Source organism: Falco naumanni, chromosome 1, assembly GCF_017639655.2.
Source record: "Falco naumanni isolate bFalNau1 chromosome 1, bFalNau1.pat, whole genome shotgun sequence".
Taxonomy (NCBI): Eukaryota; Metazoa; Chordata; class Aves; order Falconiformes; family Falconidae; genus Falco; species Falco naumanni.
The window spans coordinates 50,278,836-50,301,755 of NC_054054.1; the positions used below are offsets into that span (position 1 = coordinate 50,278,836).

The window sequence follows — 22,920 nt, forward strand, 5'->3', positions numbered from 1 at the left end:
AACAGGAACAGATACGAAGCTTTAACAGCTATAGACTCCCACGAGCAAGGTCTGCATGGAGAAACTACACCAGCAGCATGGCACAGGCACTGCAAAAAGAAACGCTGAGTGCTTGTAGTGGGTGACTCCCTGTTGAGGGGCCCTGAGGCACCACTTGCCTGCCGGCCTGGCAGGGAGTCACGAGAGGGACGCTGCCTGCCGGGAGCTACGGGCCAAGCTGCTGCTGAGATGGTGCCACAGCTTGCAAAGAGCACAGGCAGCAAGTAGCCCATGGGCCAGATCCCAGAGGGGATCTTATCAATGTCTACAATGTCTACAAATACCTTAAGGGCGAGTGTCAGGAGGCTGGGGCCAGGCTCTTCTCAGTGGTGCCCAGCGACAGGGCAAGGGGCAACAGGACAAACTGCAGCACAGGAAGTTCCATCCAAATATAAGGAAGAACTTCTTTACTTTGGGGGTGACAGAGCACTGGGACAGGCTGCCCAGAGAGGCTGTGGAGTCTCTTTCTCATTCAAAATCCATGTGGACACAATTCTTGTACAACCTGCTTTTGGAGAAACTGCTTTAGCAGGGGACTGGATTAGACGATCTCCAGAGGTGCCTTCCAACCCTGACCATTCTGTGATTCTGTGACCAAGTACTGATATAAATAAATCAACAGAATGCAATGTCACATGTATAAACCACTCCATTACATCGATAATTACAATAAACATGCTACAGTGTGAGATATGCTAGCAAAATAGGAGATCAGTCATCAAGACAATTATTAGCCATCCTAATGTAACAGTTTCTCCATGATGTAATAGGTGTGGCACAATTAAGTAGTGCTGTCCAACATGTATGGAAATAATCTGTACCGATTGAATTAATTTCCCATATTATTTCTGAATGAGGAAAAGGTCAGTGTTTCCACTTTTGGAGATAATTCTTCAGCATGGCAAGAAGACATAAGATTAAAGGTTTTCCCTAAATCTTTCTTATTTTCCATTATAAATATGACTTCTGAGGTGAAAAATCATCAGACATGAGGGGCCTCTTACCTAAGGCATCTCCTCCCATTTGCCTACACCCTGTTCAGCAACTAACACTGGTAACACTACATTAATGCAAAGGATAGGGTAGGAAACCAAGTGCAACAATTTCAACTGAGAGCAAGTAAAATGCTAACAGGATCAGCTCTCTAAGCTGTCTACCTTTTTACCTGTTGCTGCAATTGCTTCTACGTGTCTGTGCAAGATTACTGCATGGCACAATGGCAAGAATTGATTGGTTCACAGTAGTACTAGGTGGACATGTTTAAGCAATGAAGCTGTTAATTACTTCAGAAGACCAGAACAGTCTGAACCTTTGATATCAACATGGTCATGGATTTCTCCATTAATTAATGCATCATAGTCCCAGCTGAGGCTCTTCCAGTGAATCATCCATAGTTACATGTTGTAAAACAAACCTCTCCTTCCAACCTCAGCCAGCCAAATCTGGACAGAATATTTTTTCTCTTTCCCTGTGTTTCCAGAGAATAATCAGTACTTCAGGCTGTGTTCTTAAAATCCTTTTCCACACGTTTTACTCAGTATAATGGAATTACAGATCCAAACAAAGCACAGCACATAACCCACCCACAAACTTGACTGTTACCTTTTTTGATTGGGCTGTTTTCATCAGCAGCAAATGAAGTCCCTCATCCTTGCCTACCACTGGTGAAGAAATTGCTTGACCTTCTAGAAACATACAGACTTTGAACACCATTTCACATACCTTTCGTCTTTATCTTTTGCAAGGATGGACTATATTCCACTATATGCAGCTCCTGGGCATAAAAAGTCTCTAAGATTTACCATCTTTTCTTCTTTACTAGTGTGCATGTGCTAAGAATATGGGCATTACTGATACCTTCTGCCACAAAATACAAACTCTAAACTACACCAAGAGTTACATGTAATAGGTTTCTTATAACCATGAAGACAGATGGCATGGCATATCTGAACACAAACATGACAGATTTAGGACTATGTACATCTGTAGAATTGACTTTTCAGGATATTTGTTTGGCAGTCAAAGTGTTCTCCGAAATGCTAAAAATAAAAACTGACAACTTATTTTTTCCAGAATAAAGACACGTTCCACAGGTCCCCCCTCTGGCGACTAACTCAATAAATCTTAGCTAACAAACTCAGTAATTTTTATTAGGTAAAAGTATAGAAGCTAAAATACAAACTCTATTGAAAGTTTTTGTTTTATTTTTACTTCTAAAGTTAAAAATTTCAACATGGTTGGTTGGGTGAAAAAGAGAGAATAGCTCAGGGCATTTTCTTTGTTGTAAAGCTCAAGAAAACTTATGAGAAATCACAGTAGATTTTCTCTTATAAAAACAGGCAAAGGTAAAATGGCAGTTGCCAAAATCTTGAATATGTTGCTCTCTCTTCCCTAGCAAGGCCCATTTGATTGCAACTTGACTCTTCAGATGTTGTTTTAACACCTCTTGAGATACACGAAGTTGATGTCTATGCTCCCCTGAAGACAGGAACATATTTTTCAAGACTCTAGGGTGGCAGCCACACTGCAGTGAAACATATGCTGTCCTGTTACTTCAGATAACAAACGACTTCTCTTTTGTTCAGCAATTCAGCCACACAAATAACTTATTTTGTCTCCTGAGACTTTTGAAATGAGTGAGGTCTCTTCAAATAGGCATCAATGGCATTGTGTTTACTGGGTAATATACTTCTAATGCTGGGTTAGATTATTCCAACCAAGGTATGGTAACTGAGCTGACTTTTGTAAGTAACAGCTGAGGCAAATCAGTTGTGACTTTGCTATTCCCAATAGTAATCCTTATGAAAAGACTATAAATATTGCATACCCACCATTACATGTGATGAACAAATATTGACAATATACTGTATTCTGAAATAGTCAGTAAGTAACCTCATTCACGTGAAAGAATCCCATTTACAAAGAGTTTTTTTAGATTGAGTAAACATACACAAGATTACAAAGACATCTGGTGACACAGCTTTAAAAACCTGAACTACTGACACTGGTCACCAGCTCAAGCCCCTGACACATCACTGATCCCCATAGTGCCATTCCTTTGGCATGGAGAGCATTTAGCCTGGATCATAGATTCTTCACATAGAACTAGACTCATATAAAGAGGATCATGAGAGGATTAGGAACACCACAGGAACCATCATCACAATTTTTGTCTGCGGTATTTGGAAGCCACCATCACCATGGTGCACTCAGTTCCCTTATCCAGATTATTGAAATCTTTATCAATGATCTGGATGAGGGGATAGAGTGCACCCTCAGTAAATTGGTAAATGACACCAAGATGGGCAGAAGCATAGAACTGCTCAAGGGCAGGAGGCTCTGCAGAGGGATCTGGACAGGCTGGACCGATGGACTGAGGACAGTTTTATGAGGTGCACAGAGGAGAGGTCATGGGTCACAAAAACCACACACAATGCTACGGGCTGGGGGCAGAGTGGCTGGAAAGCTGCCTGGGGGAAAAGGGCCCATGGGTGCTGGCTGACGGCTGGCTGAACATGAACCAGCAATGTGCCCAGGTGGCCAAGAAGGCCAACAGTATCCTGGCTTGGATCAGAAACAGTGTAGCCAGCAGGACCAGGGCAGTGACCAACCCCCTGCACTCGGCACTGGTGAGGCCATCTCTCAAATCCTGGGTTCAGGTTTGGGCCCCTCACTGCCCCAGGGACACTGAGGGGCTGGAGCACGTCCAGAGATGGGCAACGGGGCTGTGAAGGCTCTGGAGCACAAGTCTGATGGGGAGACACTGAGGGAACGGACACTGTTTAGTCCAGAGAAGAGGAGGCTCAGGGGAGACCTTACGGCTCTCTACAGCACCCTGACAGGAGGCTGTAGCCAGGTTGGGGTCACTTTGTTCTCCCAAGTAACAAGTGATAGGACAAGATGAAATGGCCTCAGGTTGTACCAGGAGGGGTTTAGATTGGATACTAGGAAAATTCCTTCACCAAAAGCACTGTCAAGCATTGCAACAGGCTGCCCAGGGAACCGGTTGAGTCACCATCCCTGGACGCATTTAAAAGCTGTGTAGATGTGGTGCTTAGGGACATGGTTTAGTGGTGGAGTTCGCCATGCTTGGGTTAATGGTTGGACTTGATGATTTTAAACATCTTTTCCAACCTAAATGATTCTACAGTTCTATGGTACTACAATGTAAATAGAATTCACACCCTAGAGCTTTAGAAAGAGAATGTGAGTTTACATAGAGATTTGAGCAAGATAATGCCAACAAAGAACAATTTCTTTGTCCGAAGGAAAGGAACAATACATTATGAAAGCAGAGCACTATTTTGAGGTGATTCTTGACCAAAATTGCCTCTGATATGCAATTTTGCATCCACTGTGCAATTCCCTTAGCTTCCAATGCTACAGCCCCTAGTGGTGCCAGTGCAAGGCTGCCCAGCAATGCAGGCTGAGCTGAATGCTGCTGCTCCAGGGGTGAGGGTGCTGGGAAAAGCCCCCTCCAGGCTGATCTGCAACTGGAAGGGTAGGAGGAGAATAAGAGAAGTGGAATGGAAATAAACTGGAAAGGAAAGCTGAAGGAAGAAGCAGTTAGATCAGGGAAACACTCTTTCAAGGCTTTCACAGAAGCAAAGTGGGGAGAGATATGCCATTTCCAGCAGCTCACTGCTCCCAGGAACTGTTTGGCCCTAAGTCATAACGAATAAAAGCAAACCAGGTCACGGTAATGCCAGACCTCTCCAGGTTATTATTGCAATTCTACCTATCTGGAAAATCGATACTCAAAACACAGGAAAGGCCAGATTGCAGCCCTGTACACTGTTAAACAACAGCCGTAGATGAAAGAGCAAGCTGGAGTACTCATGATTACCATATAATATACTACAACAGAGCTGGGCAAGCCTAAATTGGATGTTTCCTCCTCATTTTCTGTTTCCTTAAGAAATCAAAATAAGCTGGAAACTCAAACACTTCAGGGAAAAAGCACAACATCTTACTGTGCAGACATCAACATATATTTACTGGATTTAAAAGTGGAGCAAAAATTTATTGTACATTCTTACGTTATTTTTCACCTTTGTAAGATCTACTAAAAATGGCTTAGACCTTTTTTTGAGATTTCTGGTAAAAGTCTGTAGCCCCTACCACAGAAGATGTCGTTGCCAGTTTACAACTGCAGTGTTCTCTGGGGATAATTTTGTTAGCTGAAGCTTATAAACTGATCTGCAGAGAAGGCAGAAAGGAGAACTCTTGGGTTCTGCCACTGCATCACTTGGTGATTTTTAAATAGATTTATTTGCCAGCATGAACATTTAGAGATTTAGCCTTTTTTCTAGTTTTTGCCTGCTTGATATTTATCTTACATTTGTGAACATGGCTTAAATGCAGTGGCAGGTGACGCAGTAGTATTAAGGAACAGTGAAGTGTCCAACCTCAGCCACTGACAAGATGCAGTAGTTTTCCAGTTAAAGAGAGCAGCCAAGGGGGTAAAAAAAAAAAAAAACCAACAACAAACAAACTCCAGTGTCCTATCAAAATGTCCAAAAAAGATAAATGACTGGCAATTGACTAAATCATGGACCACCAAATACAGGAAAAAGGAAAAACATAACAGTGTCACCTGCAGACTGTGAGCATCAGCCTAGTGAATTTGACTCTTAACATCTTAGATTAAAAAAAAAAAAAAAAAGCGGGGGAAGAGGATAATCCTCTTATTAACGAATCAAAGAATGTCATGATGAGAAAAATCTGTAAGCAAAGCAGAATACATTATAGCTTTGAGATAAACTCCAAATTATAAGTAAAAAATTTACTAGCTACCAGAGAACAAAAATTATAAGATTCTGGCACTTTACTAGCTATTAAAATGCCAGCATACTTTCAGAAAAAATAAATTTTGGTCAGAAAATGATGAAGTGGCAAAAGCAATGTTTTCCAATACACATTTCAATTTTGACAAGTTTCCCAATTCAAATATTAATTTTACTTAGAAGTATTTATTATTTTTATAAGTAAACCCTGCCTGACATATATTTAAAACACTACATTTAAGAGGGTTGGTCACATTTTAAACAGCGTATTTCACTTAATCTTATCTGCTTTTCCTCATCTTGGTGCTATCAGCTCTTTTCCCTGTTTTTTATTTTCATCTGTAAGTCACGACATAAATTTTTCAGTAATTTTCAGAGTAATGATAAACATTTCTGACCTTATCCTAACCCAACCATGATTAAATCTACTTAATTTTCCAAAATGATAACACAAAAATGTGTAAAAATCTACTTGGCTCTTGCTCAAAGCTAGTTATGATCTTACCATTGAACATACTTCCCAAATTTCAATCCGTCATTCTGGAAATACTAACTATTCTGATTTTTTTTCCCAAAATTAAGCTTTCATATATTTTCATACTTATAATATTTATGTCATTGCTAGACTTTCCACAAGCCCACACCCTCTCTTGAACTGGTAAAAATGTGTTTGATTTAATTAATCTATTATTTTTATGGAGAGGCAAAAGGTTGGTTTTGTGCTTCAAGCTGAGAGGCTGGTTTAGATGTGTGGAATACTATTAAATTTATGTCATTCCTTTCCCAGACAAGTAATTTACATCTTTGTGTTTCCACATCTGTAAAAGGGAAACCTTATAACCTCTTCAGAATTCTCAATGTTATTAACAGGAGACACCAAATCATCTACGCACATATAAAATTTTGAGATCTTATGGCCGAGTACAACTCACAAGTGGTTTTAATACGGGCTTACAATATACCATGCAATATTAGAATGGAACATTACTACCTGCTGAACAGCATTTTATTCCGGAAAGAACAGTTTTATAGACTTTGCTTAAGTCAAGTGAAAAGTTATGGCTGGACCTTGCAATAAGCATGGGAGGGTTCCAGAGGAGCCTTTGGGCTTTGCAATCCCAAAGCCCAGCAGAAAACCTTTATCCCTGAGCTCTACATAGCAAAGATGTAAAAAACAGAGGCCCAGATCTTCTGCTCCTCTGTGTTACGGCACCTTGCAGAAAAGCGTTTCTCAAACCTTCAGCTACAGCAAGTAAGAGAACTGTTGCCCTTGCTGGAGCCCACAGAACGAACTAAGTGTGAGACACTGTTATTCTCATGGACAGACTGGAACTTTTAGCCAAACCACCACTAATTTATGCCTGCCTGCATTGCATCACAAACTGTGAAAGCACTTAAACACAGAAACTCCTATAAAGTGATGCAATGTGTGAAAAAATTAGTTCACCGGTATGGCTGAATGAAATAAACGGGATACATATTAGCACTAAAAAAGAATGAGTCCAGTGCATTCAATATCTTAAATTGACATGCAATGTTTGCTTATTCCCAGGGATCCCAGTCCGATTTCTGTAGTCATAGTTACCGTGAAAGCACAGCTTTTTATGCAACTAGCAGTCATCATTTCTGGCACCAAGCTTTCCAAGATAAACGCTCCACAGTCCCTCAGTGCTACCTGAGGTACCTCCCTCGCCAGCCCTTTCCACCAGATCTCCCTGCGTAAGACTTAGTGTCTTCTAGAAAACAACAAGAGCATTTTAAAGTCTAACCTGAAAGGCAATTCAGTGTCCAGACTGATAATATTGTTTAGAGCATTGAGAACAAGTTTGTAAACATGTGAACTGTAGATGCAGCAATTGCAGCAGAAATTAATCCTGTTCCATTTGGGGCGAGTAGATAATTTCCTCATTTATGTGAGAATAGGAGTACTACATTCATATTAAAATTATTACCTGTCCTGAACCAGCCATGCCTGATAAATGCTAAACAATCTTGAAAAACATAGGAACAGGTTTATAACAATTATTTTCAGCATGCTGCAAATCTTAAAATGCTGTGATGTGACACAAAAAGTACATTATAAATATGCATTCCTCTTGAAATGGGATCATAAAGATACATAGTGCTTATTTAGGGACCATAGGTGCTCTGCAGACTTCAGTATTATTGTCTTAAGTTTATAAATAAGAAAACTAAACCAGAATAATTCTGTACTTTTTGCAAAACCTTGTAATCTGTCCTCAAGGTAGATTGTCAAATCACGTAATGTCACAGTGTTTTTGCACAAGGCAAATTATATTACAAGGTGCAAGTCAATGGGAAGTCAGGCTTCAGGAAGGCTCAGAACTTGCTCAAGGTCATAGAAACTGAAGTCAGGTCTCCTGGCTAACAGCTCCCTGATTGAATCATCCTAGTGCTGTGGTTGAAGAGATTCAGTCTATGAATTATAGTTAGGGATGTGTCAGCAGATTTATTATTATCCCAAGAAAATTGGGATTTTTTAATAGAAACATAGACCATTGGTTACATTCTTCTAAATATTATTTTTGTTTAGTAATTGTAACTAAGAAAGAAAAATTCAGTCCAGAATGTCCTTGCAAGATGTAGAAAGGAGTAATGCTCAGAAGTGGAAGAAAGAAAAGCAGGAAAACAAGAAAGCGTTGGAAAGAGCTTAAGAGACAGGACAGAAAGATATGATGAAAGGCTGCAAAAAATCATTGTGAATACAAGGGGGAGAGAGAAATACCAGTTAGACATAAAACAAAATAAGCTTGCAGAAGATGTCTCCTCAAGACTAAATCAGGAATTATCAAGAATCCACTATTCATTTGATAGCAATCTTCTGCTGTGAAGGGACAACAGCAACCTAGTGTGTTACTCTGACAGATGGAAAAAAAATCTATCTCTAGCACACCTGGAAGAGGTCACTGTCAAGAAGGCTTCAGAGGTGGCAGTTAAACATAAAAGATTTGGGTTTCAAGGAGTAAGAATCTTTCTCTACCTGAAAGAAACACATTGTGTGAAAATAAATATTAAAAAAAAAATAATATTGGTTTACATTGACATTAATTATTGATTACTATATTCAAATAAATGGGTACAGGCTGCATGAGTCAGATATGATCAAAACATATTTGTCACAGGAGTCCTGTCTTTTCAGTAGAAGTTTGCTGCTTCAGGGTGCTGGGGCTACTGGGAATCAGAGCTCATTTCAGAATTAGAAATACCTAAACAAACAGTTACATTCATCCCTTGTAGTAAATGCCACAAAGACAGTGGAATAAACAAAATCACTGGATTGCTTAACTTTCACAGCATTTCAGGAGTCCTATACGAATTATGCCATGACAGCAGGATTGCAGCAGCAGTTTTACTCCTGGCAGTGTCAGGGGGCAGCAGCCACAGGGATTCTCAGTGGGGCAAACACACTGTCAGACCTGCAAAACGGACACAGAAGCAATTTAAACCCTGCTCATTTCCACTATGCTTCCATGCCAGCCCTTGGGAGAAACTCCTGCTGCATCTCTACTCCTGAGAAAGCCAGAGGAGTTTCTCTGGTCAGCACAAGTAGAGGGAAGTTGAACAGCTGCAGTGAGGAGAAGCAGAATTTGACACATCAGTAGATTGGAAAATGCTAGCAGAGCATGAAGCGTGGAAGCTGGAACTTGTGCTCCATTCCATCATTGGGGAAATGAGGAGGAAAAGCACAGGTCTCCAGAAGATGCAGAAGATCCATCAGTAAACATGATGAATATGTTTCAAACACACTACACCATTATTTTCAGGCTATCTGGGAGAATATGCCTACTGGACATTGTTCTTGCAAACCTCTTGAACCGTATTATTCGTCTTTCTTCAATAACTCTTTATAAGTTTTCATATAACCACCACAACATTGTCCTATCATCTAGTTGTTGCTGTGGTTAGACTTAGTTAAGATGAAAGATTTCCCAATTTCCTCCCTTTTGTAACACAGGAACCTTGATACATGCCTCTAGGCGGAATAATTAGATGGAAGTAATCTCAACACACGGGATAACAGCAACAGATATAAATAATCTAAATTAATCACAGAAAAATCTCACCTGGTGTATTCCAGTTTAGCAGAAACCTGACTACAGACGTACCTGTACCCATTTCATCATAGCATACCAGGCAATCAAATAAATACTTACTAAGTACCATAAGGTGCTTGTTACTAATCCTTTACCATTTCCTTTTTACAATTAGCTTCTTTTTCCTTTCTCCTTTTTCATTTAGCAAAGATTCAGGACTGCTAATATAAACACCTCTTCCTTTCTGGTTTTATCTGTCACAGATTCCATGCAAACCGGAATCATCTCTATTCACTCTTCACATGGACACCTTCTCCTTTGACATAGTGCCAGATATTATAAATTGCCTCCTTGTTATATTTATTACTTCAAGCTCCATATTGCATCAGAAAGTCTTCTAGGATGATATTCTTGTGGAAATGTATAGTCTTAAAAAAAGCTGAGCATGATCCTCTTAGCTATTGATTAGAAGACAGTTGTAGCTCTAGCTGGGACACAAGAAAGTCTCTGCCATGCTGGAGAAAAGCCTGGGTTTCATTCAGGTCTAGAGACCTACCGCAGACAATTTGGGTTGATTAGTTGATTTTGTTTGTCCCACTAGTGGTTATCTCAAGCACAGGAGGAATTAAGAAGTACTTTCAGGTTAATGAGCCCAAGGCGCAAGCTGGACAATGGACATATATGATCTGCCTCGTGTCCTGCACAGTAAATCTACCATCACCACCCTAGATTCTTCTCTGGCATATGGCTCAGATTTACATTTTGGCCTAAGTATGAGAATCTACATTTTAAAATAAAGAGCTTTGAAATGACAGCCTGGTCTAAATTTTGCTAAATTGCCCTTATTTTCAGACATACCAAATCAAAATCCTAGATCTTAAAAACCCCTCTGGTGTGGAACATTTTGCTTTCCCGTTTATGGCTGCTCTCTGACTAGCCACCCACGCAGCGGCACACACCGCTGCAGGTGATGAGGGTAGCTTCAGACTGGCTTTCTACTATATGATCTTGATTGACTATTCCTATTTCTCCAAGCAATGACCCCTGCTCATCATAATAGGAAATAAAACTTTGCTGAAAATATGATGCTTGGATTCCTTCTCTTCCCAGAATTACCAGGAGGGAAATGGATGTCTCTCAAGTGCAGAATCATATGCACAATGGGCTCTTAACACTTGCACACAGGTCTTTTCCATTTTCACATAAATCTTTTTTATGTCGTACTCCCACCAACTAGTCTTTTTATTTTTGGCTTCACTACAGTAAACTTAATTTAACATTACAGCTTTTTGGTAGTTGTTGGTCTGCTTTTATGATTAATGAGTTTTAGACAGGAAATTCATAAAAACAGAACAAAAGAATCTATAATAAGCATGCAGTAAAGACAGGACTATTTTTCCTTAGAATAATTGTATGCCTGAGCACAAAAGAATGTGGAAGTTGCACATTAGGCTACAAAATCACAGTGGAAGGTCAATCTCAACAACTTCAATTGAGATCTCTACATTAAGCATCAAATAAATTATAGGATAGAATAATAACACACAATGTCTGTTCAAGTATGCACCCATTTAGCCCACACACCTCTGCCTTGATGAGTAATTATTCTACCATGGCAAACCTGCACACTAGTCATGGCACTCTACTGTTCACTTGTATTATTAGCCAGGTTTGTTGGTTTGGGGTTTTTTGTGGGTTGGGGTTTTCTTCTTTTTTTTTAAATGAGATTAAGTCTTTGGCCACAGTTTACTCCAGGTGCTGGACTATAAATCAGTTATAGGTTAAAAGGAGCAGAACTGTAACAAAAAGGTTTAGAGGCAGCTTCAGACTGCATGGTTCAATGTTTTGGTAGACATGTATGCAAAATGTATTCAAAGGCAATAATGCATCTAATCAACCAGAGCTGGGGATTCCTTTATGGCTCCGTAAGTAGAAGACCAGGATGGAAAAGTGCACAGAAAGTGTCTGCAAAAATTTTATGGAAAACAAAGAAAACCTTTCTCCATCACACTATATAGAAAAATCCATTTATAATTTACTGTTTAAGAGAGGTTATACTTAAATAAAAAAGTAATGCTTCTAATGCTTTGAATTACGGGAGGCGGTACAAGGAGTTAGAATATGAAAGCCCCGTAAGAGTTACACATTTTTGATGAAGCTCTGTTTACATACAAAGTATGAAAACGCACTGATTTCTCAGTCATAGCAGGAATCAGTTAGACAGGGAAAACTGTAGCTTCTAACCTCCTTTTAGCCAGTAAATAGTGCAAATACTTTTCTAATAGCCAGATTCCTAGTGTTTCTTCCAAGTTTTTAATTTTTAACTGTTCCACTCTCTGTTTCTCAAAGGTTTGTCATACTTTTTCCACATGTACATACTCACACCCCATCAAATAGCAACCATCACATCTTCCCTCTGTATGGCTTGGCTTCAGTGGTACTACATGAACCTCTGCCGTGGATGGTGACTTCTAGCTCATAGCTCAGTGAAATTTCTGACTGTTTTCACCTATTGAGTTCCACTTACATTTAATAACTTCCTGGCTGTCAACAAGGCAACTGCTCATCAGCTGTGTGTGAATAAAATTTGGGATTTCTGCACAGGGCTGCCTCTCACAATAATCCACTGACAAGAAAACTATGGCTGGAAAAAATACTTGATTACAGGGCATACTTTTGGAAGCATTCTGAAAATCCAAAGATTAATTAAACAGTCCTGGACACAATTCTTAAGCAAAATGATGCAGTCAGATTACATCAGTGCTTTGGTGGTGCATCACTAGAATAAAACTGAATGGTGACACCGCTTATAAGGAAAGAACGCACCACGGTTGAGAGATGACGAATCACAACATACAGATTCATATTCTGCAATTTCAGTGAAACCTTCCTGAAATAACTACTCAGGTTATTGAAAGGAATATTCCATAGTTGACAACTTCTACTAATATAAGTGTAAGATAATTCTGCTCTCTCTGTTTGCAGACATTCTGGTATGGTCTCTAAGGAAATTGATACTTGAGCAGATTTATTCCTTAAAAGTAAATGCAGTCATACTGCATTTTGACAACTTCCACTACCAACTGTTTTGCTCTGAAAGACAAATGTCAAAATGCTGTAAGACTGCATTTAGCTGTAAGGGCTTACAAACATTGCTCAAGCCAGTTGCATCTCGGGAAATGTTTTTATAGCTCTGGCAAATACCCTTTTGCCATCATGTCTAATTTATACTATTTTAAAGTATCGGGAGTTGTACAGGATAACCTGTATCCTTACTCGTTCTTAAGTGTTCTGCATGGTTTGTCAAGCAAGAATACAAGCTTTTCATCTTGCCTTTTAATTTTGAAAAATGTGCAGCCATTGGTTCTTGCAACAGCTGGGAAATGTAAGTGTTCAACCCACTTAACTAACAAGTCAGTGTATGCACAATCAACATTTATTTTTTTTTAATATTTAAAGCCTGAATATACACTGCTTAGCTGTCTCTTTTCCAGAAGCATATGAACAGAAGGATGGATGCCTCAGTTGCATTAGCATCAACGAAAATTAAAATATGTGCTGAATGTGGGAAAAAATCAGTGTCTACATTCAAGTCCTCCCCAGCAACATTATACAAACAGATTTACAGCAAATAAGTAATTTCTATATCCAACAGCATATATGTGCTATAAAAATGTTAAATATTTTGTTGATAATTTAGCTTAGTGAATATGAAATCTACTAACTTTTGTCTTCTGTAGAAAGAATTTATTTTGTTCATCTGACTCCAGGCTGACACTATGGAAAGCATAATCCCATACTCCATAAATCATGTGCATCACTTCCAAATTACAATTATAATGCTGGTTTGGAAAACAGAGGATACAAATCAAATTAATTCCCCAACATGTTACATTAGGGGATGCCTGCACTACTTGACGCTATCAGCAGAGAGTAATTACTGGAAAGAAGATAATTACATAAATTGTGTTGTTTAAATTGCAGGAACATCCCTTATCGATGCACAGCACTTCAAGGCCTGAATAAAGTAAGGCTATTTTACATCATAGATCAGTGAAAAAGTGCTTTAAATGGAGAAGTTGGCGTCACAGAGATTCATTACTCCACAACTTCCCAAAATTACATCAGAATAAGAGTTTCACTGTCTTTGGTTGCAAGTTTATACTACACTAAAACCAGCCAGAATGCAAAGCAAATATTAATGCATCCTTAGGAAGCGTGAACTTTTAATTACAGTGTTACCTCGCTATTACTCTAATGTTTCATAGCATTCAGGAAAAGCCTACGTGTTTTTTTTCAGGTATTGCAAATGTCTTCTACGTGTGCTGCTGGCTGACTGCAATTCAGCTCTGAATCACAAAAAATACAGCCATGGTTTATGCCTCCATCCCATGATTTCATCAGAAAGGTGCATTCAGAGCGATACATAAAGCCCTCTAAAGCTCTACCCTCAGAGGTCTGTCATCATTTCTTGTCAAAACTGTTACATAGCTTGAGTCCTGTGGTAACTGCAGCAACACAATTTCTGCATCAGAGTTCTGCTGCATTCAGCCAGAAAAAGGCTCGACCGACTGAATTCACATCAATCATCAAAAAGTTATGTATACATGACCTTGATACAACTATTTCCTGATTATTTTCTTAGACCTATGAACAGTACTCATCACAAGTTCGTCATAGAAGGGTAAAAGACAAAAGGAACGTGTTACTTCTTTGCATAGATTTAGCAGGTTTTATAAATGATCTCCATCCTTCTACCAGCTAGTTCAAAGTCCCCAGAATTCCTATATTTTACCTTTAATTTTGTTCTTTTTTTATACAAACCCTTTTCCATGTAGCACTATGTGCAAAGGATGCTGTTGCACCTTCTGCATCTGCTAATGCACTTCATGAATGGCATTATAAATCTGTTGAATTTAGACTTCTTAAACAATGAAGTACGGAAGATAAGAAGTATCAACATTTTTTCTTTTCAATGCATCTTAAGAAAATACAAACTAAAGTCATTCACAAGGTCTTAAAATTTCCAGTACAATTTCACATACACTACATAAAGCTCAGATATAAGCCTGTTGGTCTGTATCATATAATAGCAGCTCAGAGCAAAGGCATGTTGAATGAAGCTCTAAGTCGCTTCAGGAGCTGGTATGCGGGCAAAGAGAAACTGAAAAAATAATTCAGTCCAGGAACCAGACTGGAACCTTCTAGCAAGTATTTAATCTAATTCCATTCCAAAACAAATGAAGAAAAAAATCTCCCACCTTGTGCTGGTTTTGGGTAGGGTAGAGTTAATTTTCTTCACAGTAGCTAGTATGGGGCTGGTTTGGATTTCTACTGGAAACAGGGTTGATAACACAGGGATGTTTCAGTTACTGCTGAGCAGTGCTGACACAGAGTCAGGGACATTTCTGCTCCTCACGCCACCCCACCAATGAGTGGGCTGGGGGGCACCGAGAGTTGGGGGGGACACAGCCAGCACAGCTGGCCCCACCTGACCAGAGGGGTATTCCATACCATATGACATTATGCTCACCAATAAAACCAGGGAGGAGGTTGGCGGAGCAGGGAGGGCTGCGGTTGGGGGACTGGCTGGGCCTCGGTCAGTTAGCAGCGAGCAGTTGTTCATTTGCATAACCTGTCCTTCTTGGGTTCTATTTTTCTCTGTTATTTTCCTTTTAATTACTATTATTATAATAATTATAGTTTGTCAACATTATCAGCATTATTATTATTTTATTTCAATTATTAAACTATTCTTATCTCAACCCACAAGTTTTCTCACTTTTACCATTCCAATCCTCTTCCCCAAATCCTGCTGGGGATGGGGGGCAGCAGTGAGTGAGTGGCTGTGTGGTGCTTAGTTGAGGGCTGGGGTTAAACCATGACACATCTCTTTATATGTCTTCATGCAGGAAGCCAAAATGAGACTATGTTCAGACCCACAACAGTCACAGAGTCATTTATAGGAACCTCCACAATATCATGCAATCTTATTCTCATAAGTACAAAGAACTATGATTTTAACAGGATAAAATACTTGGAGGTACCCACATTTCTTGTTTGACTGTAGAGGTAGAGGGCTTGACTAAACACCTGAATTTTACACAGCTAAAATCAGATGAGCTTAATGCTCTGATGACATTGAGGTAGAAATTATGAGCATTACATTTGCAGCATCAGTTCTTCACCAGATGAGGTCTACAATGGATAAATGGAATGAAAGCACAGAACAATGCTTAATATGCAAAGTATTCAAAAAATCCCCATCAATGTCTTTTATCTTTGCTTTCATGCATAATCCCAGTCCCTAAATGCTAAATGGTAGCATGGGACTACATATGCTTTAAATTTACAGTGCATGCTGAGTTCCAGTATGCACAGTCAGCACTCCAGTTTCCATTTTCAGCACATTTCAAAATATGTGAACTGATTGAAGAAAACTTGCCATAGTGATCTGAAGTCTCGTACCATCAGAAACAGGTGAAATCCCAAGACTTCTGCTCAACTTGGAAAAGGGAGGCAGAGCTCTATATGTTCCATTCCACGCCAGTGCAGCTGTACTCAAATGGATGGATAGGGAGACGTGCTGGTCAACAGTTGGCCAGCTGAGTATGAACCAGCAGTGTGCCCAGGTGGCCAAGAAGGCCAACAGTATCCTGGCTTGGATCAGAAACAGTGTAGCCAGCAGGACCAGGGCAGTGACCAACCCCCTGCACTCGGCACTGGTGAGGCATCTCTCAAATCCTGGGTTCAGGTTTGGGCCCCTCACTGCCCCAGGGACACTGAGGGGCTGGAGCACGTCCAGAGATGGGCAACGGGGCTGTGAAGGCTCTGGAGCACAAGTCTGACGGGGAGACACTGAGGGAACGGACACTGTTTAGTCCAGAGAAGAGGAGGCTCAGGGGAGACCTTACGGCTCTCTACAGCACCCTGACAGGAGGCTGTAGCCAGGTTGGGGTCACTTTGTTCTCCCAAGTAACAAGTGATAGGACAAGATGAAATGGCCTCAGGTTGTACCAGGAGGGGTTTAGATTGGATACTAGGAAAATTCCTTCACCAAAAGCACTGTCAAGCATTGCAACAGGCTGCCCAGGGAACTGGTTGAGTCACCATCCCTGGACGTATTTAAAAGCTGTGTAGATGTGGTGCTTAGGGACATGGTTTAGTGGTGGAGTTCGCCATGCTTGGGTTAATGGTTGGACTCGATAATCCTAAATGTCCTTTCCAACATAAGCAATTCTATGATTCTATGTTCTTCCATCTTTCTAAATAACTTTTGTGAAATCAAATGGTAGTCTTAGTGTCCTAATCAAATGTCCAGCACCAGAAAAGTTCCCATTACAACGGACAAAGTTCTTATGACATGGAGACTTCCTTCTTACCTGCCACGCGCGACTGCAACAGCTCCAAGACCAATCTGAAGCTGTCGGCTAAAGCATTTAACCCCAACACTTTCACCATTTTTCTACCATGTATACAGGTATGTATGTACATTTGCATGTATAACTATATCTCCTTCTAGCATCATTTATGGGCCCTAGAAATTCTTTCTGCTCTGGTGTTTTTGTCATTTGTATACTACTGAACACCTCCGTAGAAGCAAATCTCTGCATAAAAATAGCATATTTAATGACTCAAAGGGACTTTCTGTAACAGATAGGTTCCAATACGAGTTTACTAAGCAGGGTTTGCATCTCTAAGAACTTAAACTTCTTGAACTGAATATAGATTTTTCTAAGACAGGGTTAACATGAGATTTGAGGTGAACATTGGTGTGCCCTTCAGGCTTGAAATTCAGTAGTGATCTTACCAGTGTTTGTTTTGCCAGACAACTGGCACAAGGACATTGTCACTAACCCCACTGTGCTTGCACAGGCTTCTACATTGTAGCTGGGTGAGCTGGGAGAAATCCTCCCCAGGGCTCTCATTCACCTCATACTTTTAACCTTTATCCCAGAAACTGAGATGGGTAAAGATTTTTAGTTTTATTCTTTTGGACTTGAAGTCACCAGTAGATCTTATGCCTGAGACACAAATCTGCAGCAACTCTGTGCTTGGTGGTAGTTCCACTTCAAGAAACAAAAAAAAAATAATTACTGACTTTGCAGCAGATTAATAATATATTACCAAGCTCAGGCATAGCATAGCTTGTGCACAAAAACTCCAGTGACAATGGCAAGAGAAATAAAATATGTACTTAATCATTCAGGCAGATTCACTGAGTTCCACTGATTTTTGAATAAGCAGAACAGACAGATAAACACAACTAACATTGTCCTTCCAATCAGTGGCCTCTGCATGAAATCAATGCTTCTGTATTACACCGGAGTTAAAAGGCCCTTATCAAGAGAAAATTCTTATTTCATGAAAGACCTACTGTGCTTCTGTTATTCACAATGTATTTCACAAATCACAGGCATTTTGCAGACATAGAAGGTTTGTTATTGTTTCTTTTTTTTCCTCATAATTGCTCTTCCTGTTGCTTCTAATATAACATCCATTGTAAATACACTCAATGGGTCGATTTCGCCCTCACTTATGAAGTCCATTTAATCTTCCTAGGCTCCATGAAAAGCTTTTTGGTTTGGTAATGATGAAGGAACATTTTTTAAGCAAGAGTTTAAGGAGAGAGTTTTCTTATTTTCAATTAAGGTTTTACGCAGGATAAACATAATTCTGAATGACAGCCAGCCCAATCCCTATGCTTTATATTAAGGAACGGGCATTTAAGGACTTTGAAATTGTGCATAAAGATGAAGAGGTTGAATGTTAGTCCCAGAATTTATGTGGATGACTGAAAACCTACAAAAGTTCCTTTTTCATTGCCATGGAAAACTTCAAGGAAACTCAATTGCCAGGAGCAAATGGCCTCAAAAGTTTTCAGAGTCCATGTAGGCATTTTTTTCCTTTCTATGTTATTCAAGGAAGTATAAATACCCTGCTTCCATACCTTACAAATGCACCTAAGGTGACCCGAAACTTTGTGAAAACCACTTCCCCATATTTTGAAAGCTTCTGAAATACACTTCATATAGTTGCAGAATCTCAGCTGCACTATAAAAACTCATTTCTTTTTTACATACCTTTTTTTTGTTGGTGGGACAAATGTAGAAGTTGTCAATAACAGTGGCAATCCCAGGCTGTAGATTCAACTTCGTGTATAACGTCCCAAAATCTGAGGATCTGAAAGAAATCAAACATCTCTAAGTGCTCTCTTCTAAAGGCTTCAGCATTGAAACTGCAAAAAACCCCACTTTGTAGCACTAACTATTTTCAGTGCTTCTCTGCCATCCTTTTGCTCTTTTCAGAGATCATTAGCTACTAAAAGAAACCTGCCACTATTAAGAATATTTTTCTAGGTTTGAAAAACCATGGCTGGTTCTGTTTGCATGTTGCAGTTCCGTGCAGTGCTAGTTCCATCCTGGCACCGCACCATGCAGCGACAGTAGCCCAACACATATACCTTTCCATCACCACCCACAAGGTGGGAGAAAAAGAGCTAAGCAGAGCAAAGGCTCACCAGCAAGTACTAACAGCACCTCCTCGGCTATGCAGAAAAAGAAGACCCAACTTCAGAGCCTGGTGTTGCATAAAAGAACAATTTGACCTGAGGGCTGGAAGAGTCGCAATGGACCTCAATCAGAATTCATACTCGATAAAGTTATCCACCTACTCCTCCAGCTCCTTTTCAGAGAATCACTACATTTTGAATTAATAAAAACAAAGTCAGTACTCGGCCATCAGTGTGTCATACACACAAATCTATGAATATTTCAAATGTGGGTACTCAGCAGAAATTGTTTCACATGCCTGAAAAACCTACAGTGAAAAATGTTATGTGTGATACGTGCCTGTATGGGCAATGTCTAGTATAAAAAGAACGCACAAGTAAAAAGTCAGTATAGGAAAACATTAGTTAGTGAAACTCACAGCAAGTCACATCCCAAATTAAATCACTTTGGACAAAGCCTTGTTTGTTCTACATAGGATCAAATTGCAACATATGGTCTCTCCATATTTACAGTTTTTCCTTTTACATTTGGAAGGGGATTCAGACACTTCTAAGGCACCTGTCCCTTCTTCACCAAGAATGCCTCCCTAGGACAGATAACTTGTGGGGGGGCTTCCACTCTATACACCCTTTTTTCACTGGAATAACAATCTCCTTTAACAAACCAGGCTGAATGTGCCCTGCAGAATACCTCTGCATTATTCAAACAATTCTGAACATACAACAACTTTCATGTCCAAGAGAACCAGGATGAGACCTGTGTCCCTCCCAGTGTTACACAGGACTGCCTAGGCAGTGATTCCTGCCCCATAGCCCCGTTGTCTCCCATGTTCATTACCCACTGGTAGGCTCTGTTGTCCCATATTCCTCGACCAGGGGAGTGACTGCTGAAGTTCGTAGGAACATGACTGAGTACAGTGAGAGAAAAGTGAGAAAGCAAATCTCTGGCTGAGTGTGTATACCTTGACAGGTGGCACACAGCCTGAGGTCTCCTTCAAGCCACATGAGGCAGAACAGTCCTACAGGGGTTGGTGCCTGCAGGAAGCTTCCATGAGCACTGTGTGCCCATCCTCTACCCACCCATGTCCCATCCCACCCGCACCAAGGATGTTGTTTGAAGTCAGAAGGCAAGCAGTACAAAGGCAGAGGTGGCTACTTTACTTTCACACATGCAGCTTTCCATGTGATACAAGAAGTCTCACCTGTGGCCATGGGGCAGCTGTCTATGCCTTTGGCATCACCAAGCATATTGGGCAAAGAATGATATGCCTGGATCAGGTCTTAAGGCACACCAAGACACCTTGCTTTTCTTCCAGTCAAAAAAAATGACTGAGCATAAGCCTAAGACACACAGACCACACTCACAGCCTGAAGTTGAGAGTTTACCTATTTTGTAATGACATCTGAATGGATTTGATCTATTTTTTCCCCATAACATTGCTTCAACTGCAACTTTGGCAATTTAGTTTTGTAAAAGTTAATGCAATTCAGTTTGGACAAATATTTCTGTAGAAATCAAATGCATATAATTGCACTATACTGGGTATTCAGCACCAAGCTAATTAAAATTCTAAGGGGAATAGGATGGACAATGATAAAGCTAATTTGCCAGAGGTATTTGACAGAAAAGAAATTAAATCAAAGACTAAAATCCTGAGTTTAGGCCGATGTACTGAAATCATGCAGAACAAGTATGTATGACGGAAACAGAACCTACTCTATTCTCTCTGAGGAAAGAATATCAGGTTAGTGGCTTTCCCAGCAATAACTCGCTGAAATAATTCTCTGAACCTTAAAGATGATCCAATTTACTTTGAAGAGGCAGTTCCAGGATTAATACAATGGGACCACTGGAGAGTAACACTGCAGGAGGGACAGTGGCAGCAACTGTATCAAGGTATGAAAACAGTACAGGCAAGAAGCCCAAAGAAGATAAAGCATTTCAAAGATATAAAGTCCAAGTCTAAAACTTCCTCTTTTAATTCTCATGACTTCTAAAAAGTACTACAAGAAAAGAGTACACTAAGGTAACTGTTATTTTCAGGCAAAAGTAGAAAAACTGTATAGTCAAACATTTTTTATGTTCTGGTATAAATTGGCTATCTCAAGGAGAGGAGGAAAATTCCAATTCCAGCCTGAGGCAACAGACTAAAGCATATCCATAAACGTACACCATGCCTAAGTAGGAAGACCCAGACTGGCAGAAAATCTGTGGGTCTATGGAGAAATTTATTCAGAGTCCCAAACCTTTTTTACTATAACCCAGTCTTGAGGGAGCTAAGGAATGTCAGCTATTCTTTAAGATATTTACATATAAAAGAACGTAGTTCAAGGACATCATTCAAGGGAAGCACTGACCAAATTAATTGGTTTTCCAAATCTGCTATAATCCAGAGTAAACAGGTCATCACATATTTATTTTTTTACTTGAGACAAATTCCAAGTTCCTGATTCTGCATATATAAAGAATTACATTTTGTGGCACAGAGCTAGGACGGAATTCACTGTAATTGCACTACTGGGCTACAGACAGGGTTGGGGAGGATGAATTCTGGGATCTCAGTGCATGCCTGTTTCAAGAACACATTAAGAAGCTGCCAAATTCAGGAGAGGAGGAGCCCTTTATGCTCTTCCAGTCATAAGGATACTTTTTGTGTGTGTTAAAAACCAGACTTGTGTGTCAAAAGTGTTAAGGAGAGCAAAATCAAAATCCACAAATGAACCATCTGTGTTATTCAGGATAAATACATTCTCTTTCCTCCCTAAAAATTCGTTAAAATATATTTCAAGGTATAATGAAAAGAGGATACACATGTACCTGATAAGAACAGTAAAACATCCTTTGCAGTGGTAGCACAACAGCAGAACTCCAGAACAAGACCTGTAAAGTCTGATTTCTTAAAGATAGGTCTAACTTGCAGTTCTGAGTGATTTGGAGGCCATTAGTGAGTGTTTTGGTTTTCTGTGAAACATTCCAGTGGATACAGCAACCCACCCACAGGCTGATTCCTGCTGCTCTTTATCCACCTCCACACTACACACTACAGATTGTATGGATGTTTCTTAGTGAGCAAAACTCAGTGAAGGACTCATAGGAAAACACAACTTCCAGTAGGCAGGTGATGGGCCATCCAAGAGCAATGGGACCATCGGATGCTGGAATGACGTGATTAACTCATGTGCTGATGCAGACGTCACACAACCTGTGCCTGACACGGCTTGCGGCTGGGTAATAGCTTCTTTGAAATCATGTACATCTGCTGAAACGTGCCATTTTTTAATTTTTTTCTGTAAGGAAAAATCACTCGTCACTGTAACAGCAGCATGTTCAATTAACAAACATCAATATCATAAAATGCTATTACAGCTGACAGAACTATGTCTTCGTAGCTTGTTTTAATACTGTGACCTCAAACAACAGTTGGGAAAACTTTCAAGTGGTACGAAATGTACCCCAATTAAACAAAACTTCCAAAGCCCCTAAACACTTCGGAAATTTGGGTCTCAGCCATAAAAATGTAACTTTCCT

The 22,920-nt window shown here is 39.9% G+C and overlaps 1 protein-coding gene and 1 long non-coding RNA gene across 5 annotated transcripts in view; one reads left to right on the top strand and one right to left on the bottom strand.

Annotated features, from left to right (window-relative positions):
- SORCS2 (sortilin related VPS10 domain containing receptor 2) overlaps positions 1-22,920 on the bottom strand; it is a 579,012-nt gene that overhangs the window by 242,057 nt on the left and 314,035 nt on the right. For all 4 annotated transcript variants that reach the window (XM_040593442.1, XM_040593423.1, XM_040593433.1 and 1 more), the window contains exon 3: positions 18,964-19,063. In XM_040593442.1, coding sequence (XP_040449376.1) covers positions 18,964-19,063 — 100 coding nt within the window. The remainder of the gene's footprint in view (positions 1-18,963; positions 19,064-22,920) is intronic.
- Positions 540-22,498, top strand: LOC121087918. The gene is made up of 3 exons (XR_005827789.1): positions 540-637; positions 20,147-20,152; positions 22,487-22,498. It is a non-coding gene; the product is annotated as an uncharacterized LOC121087918 (long non-coding RNA).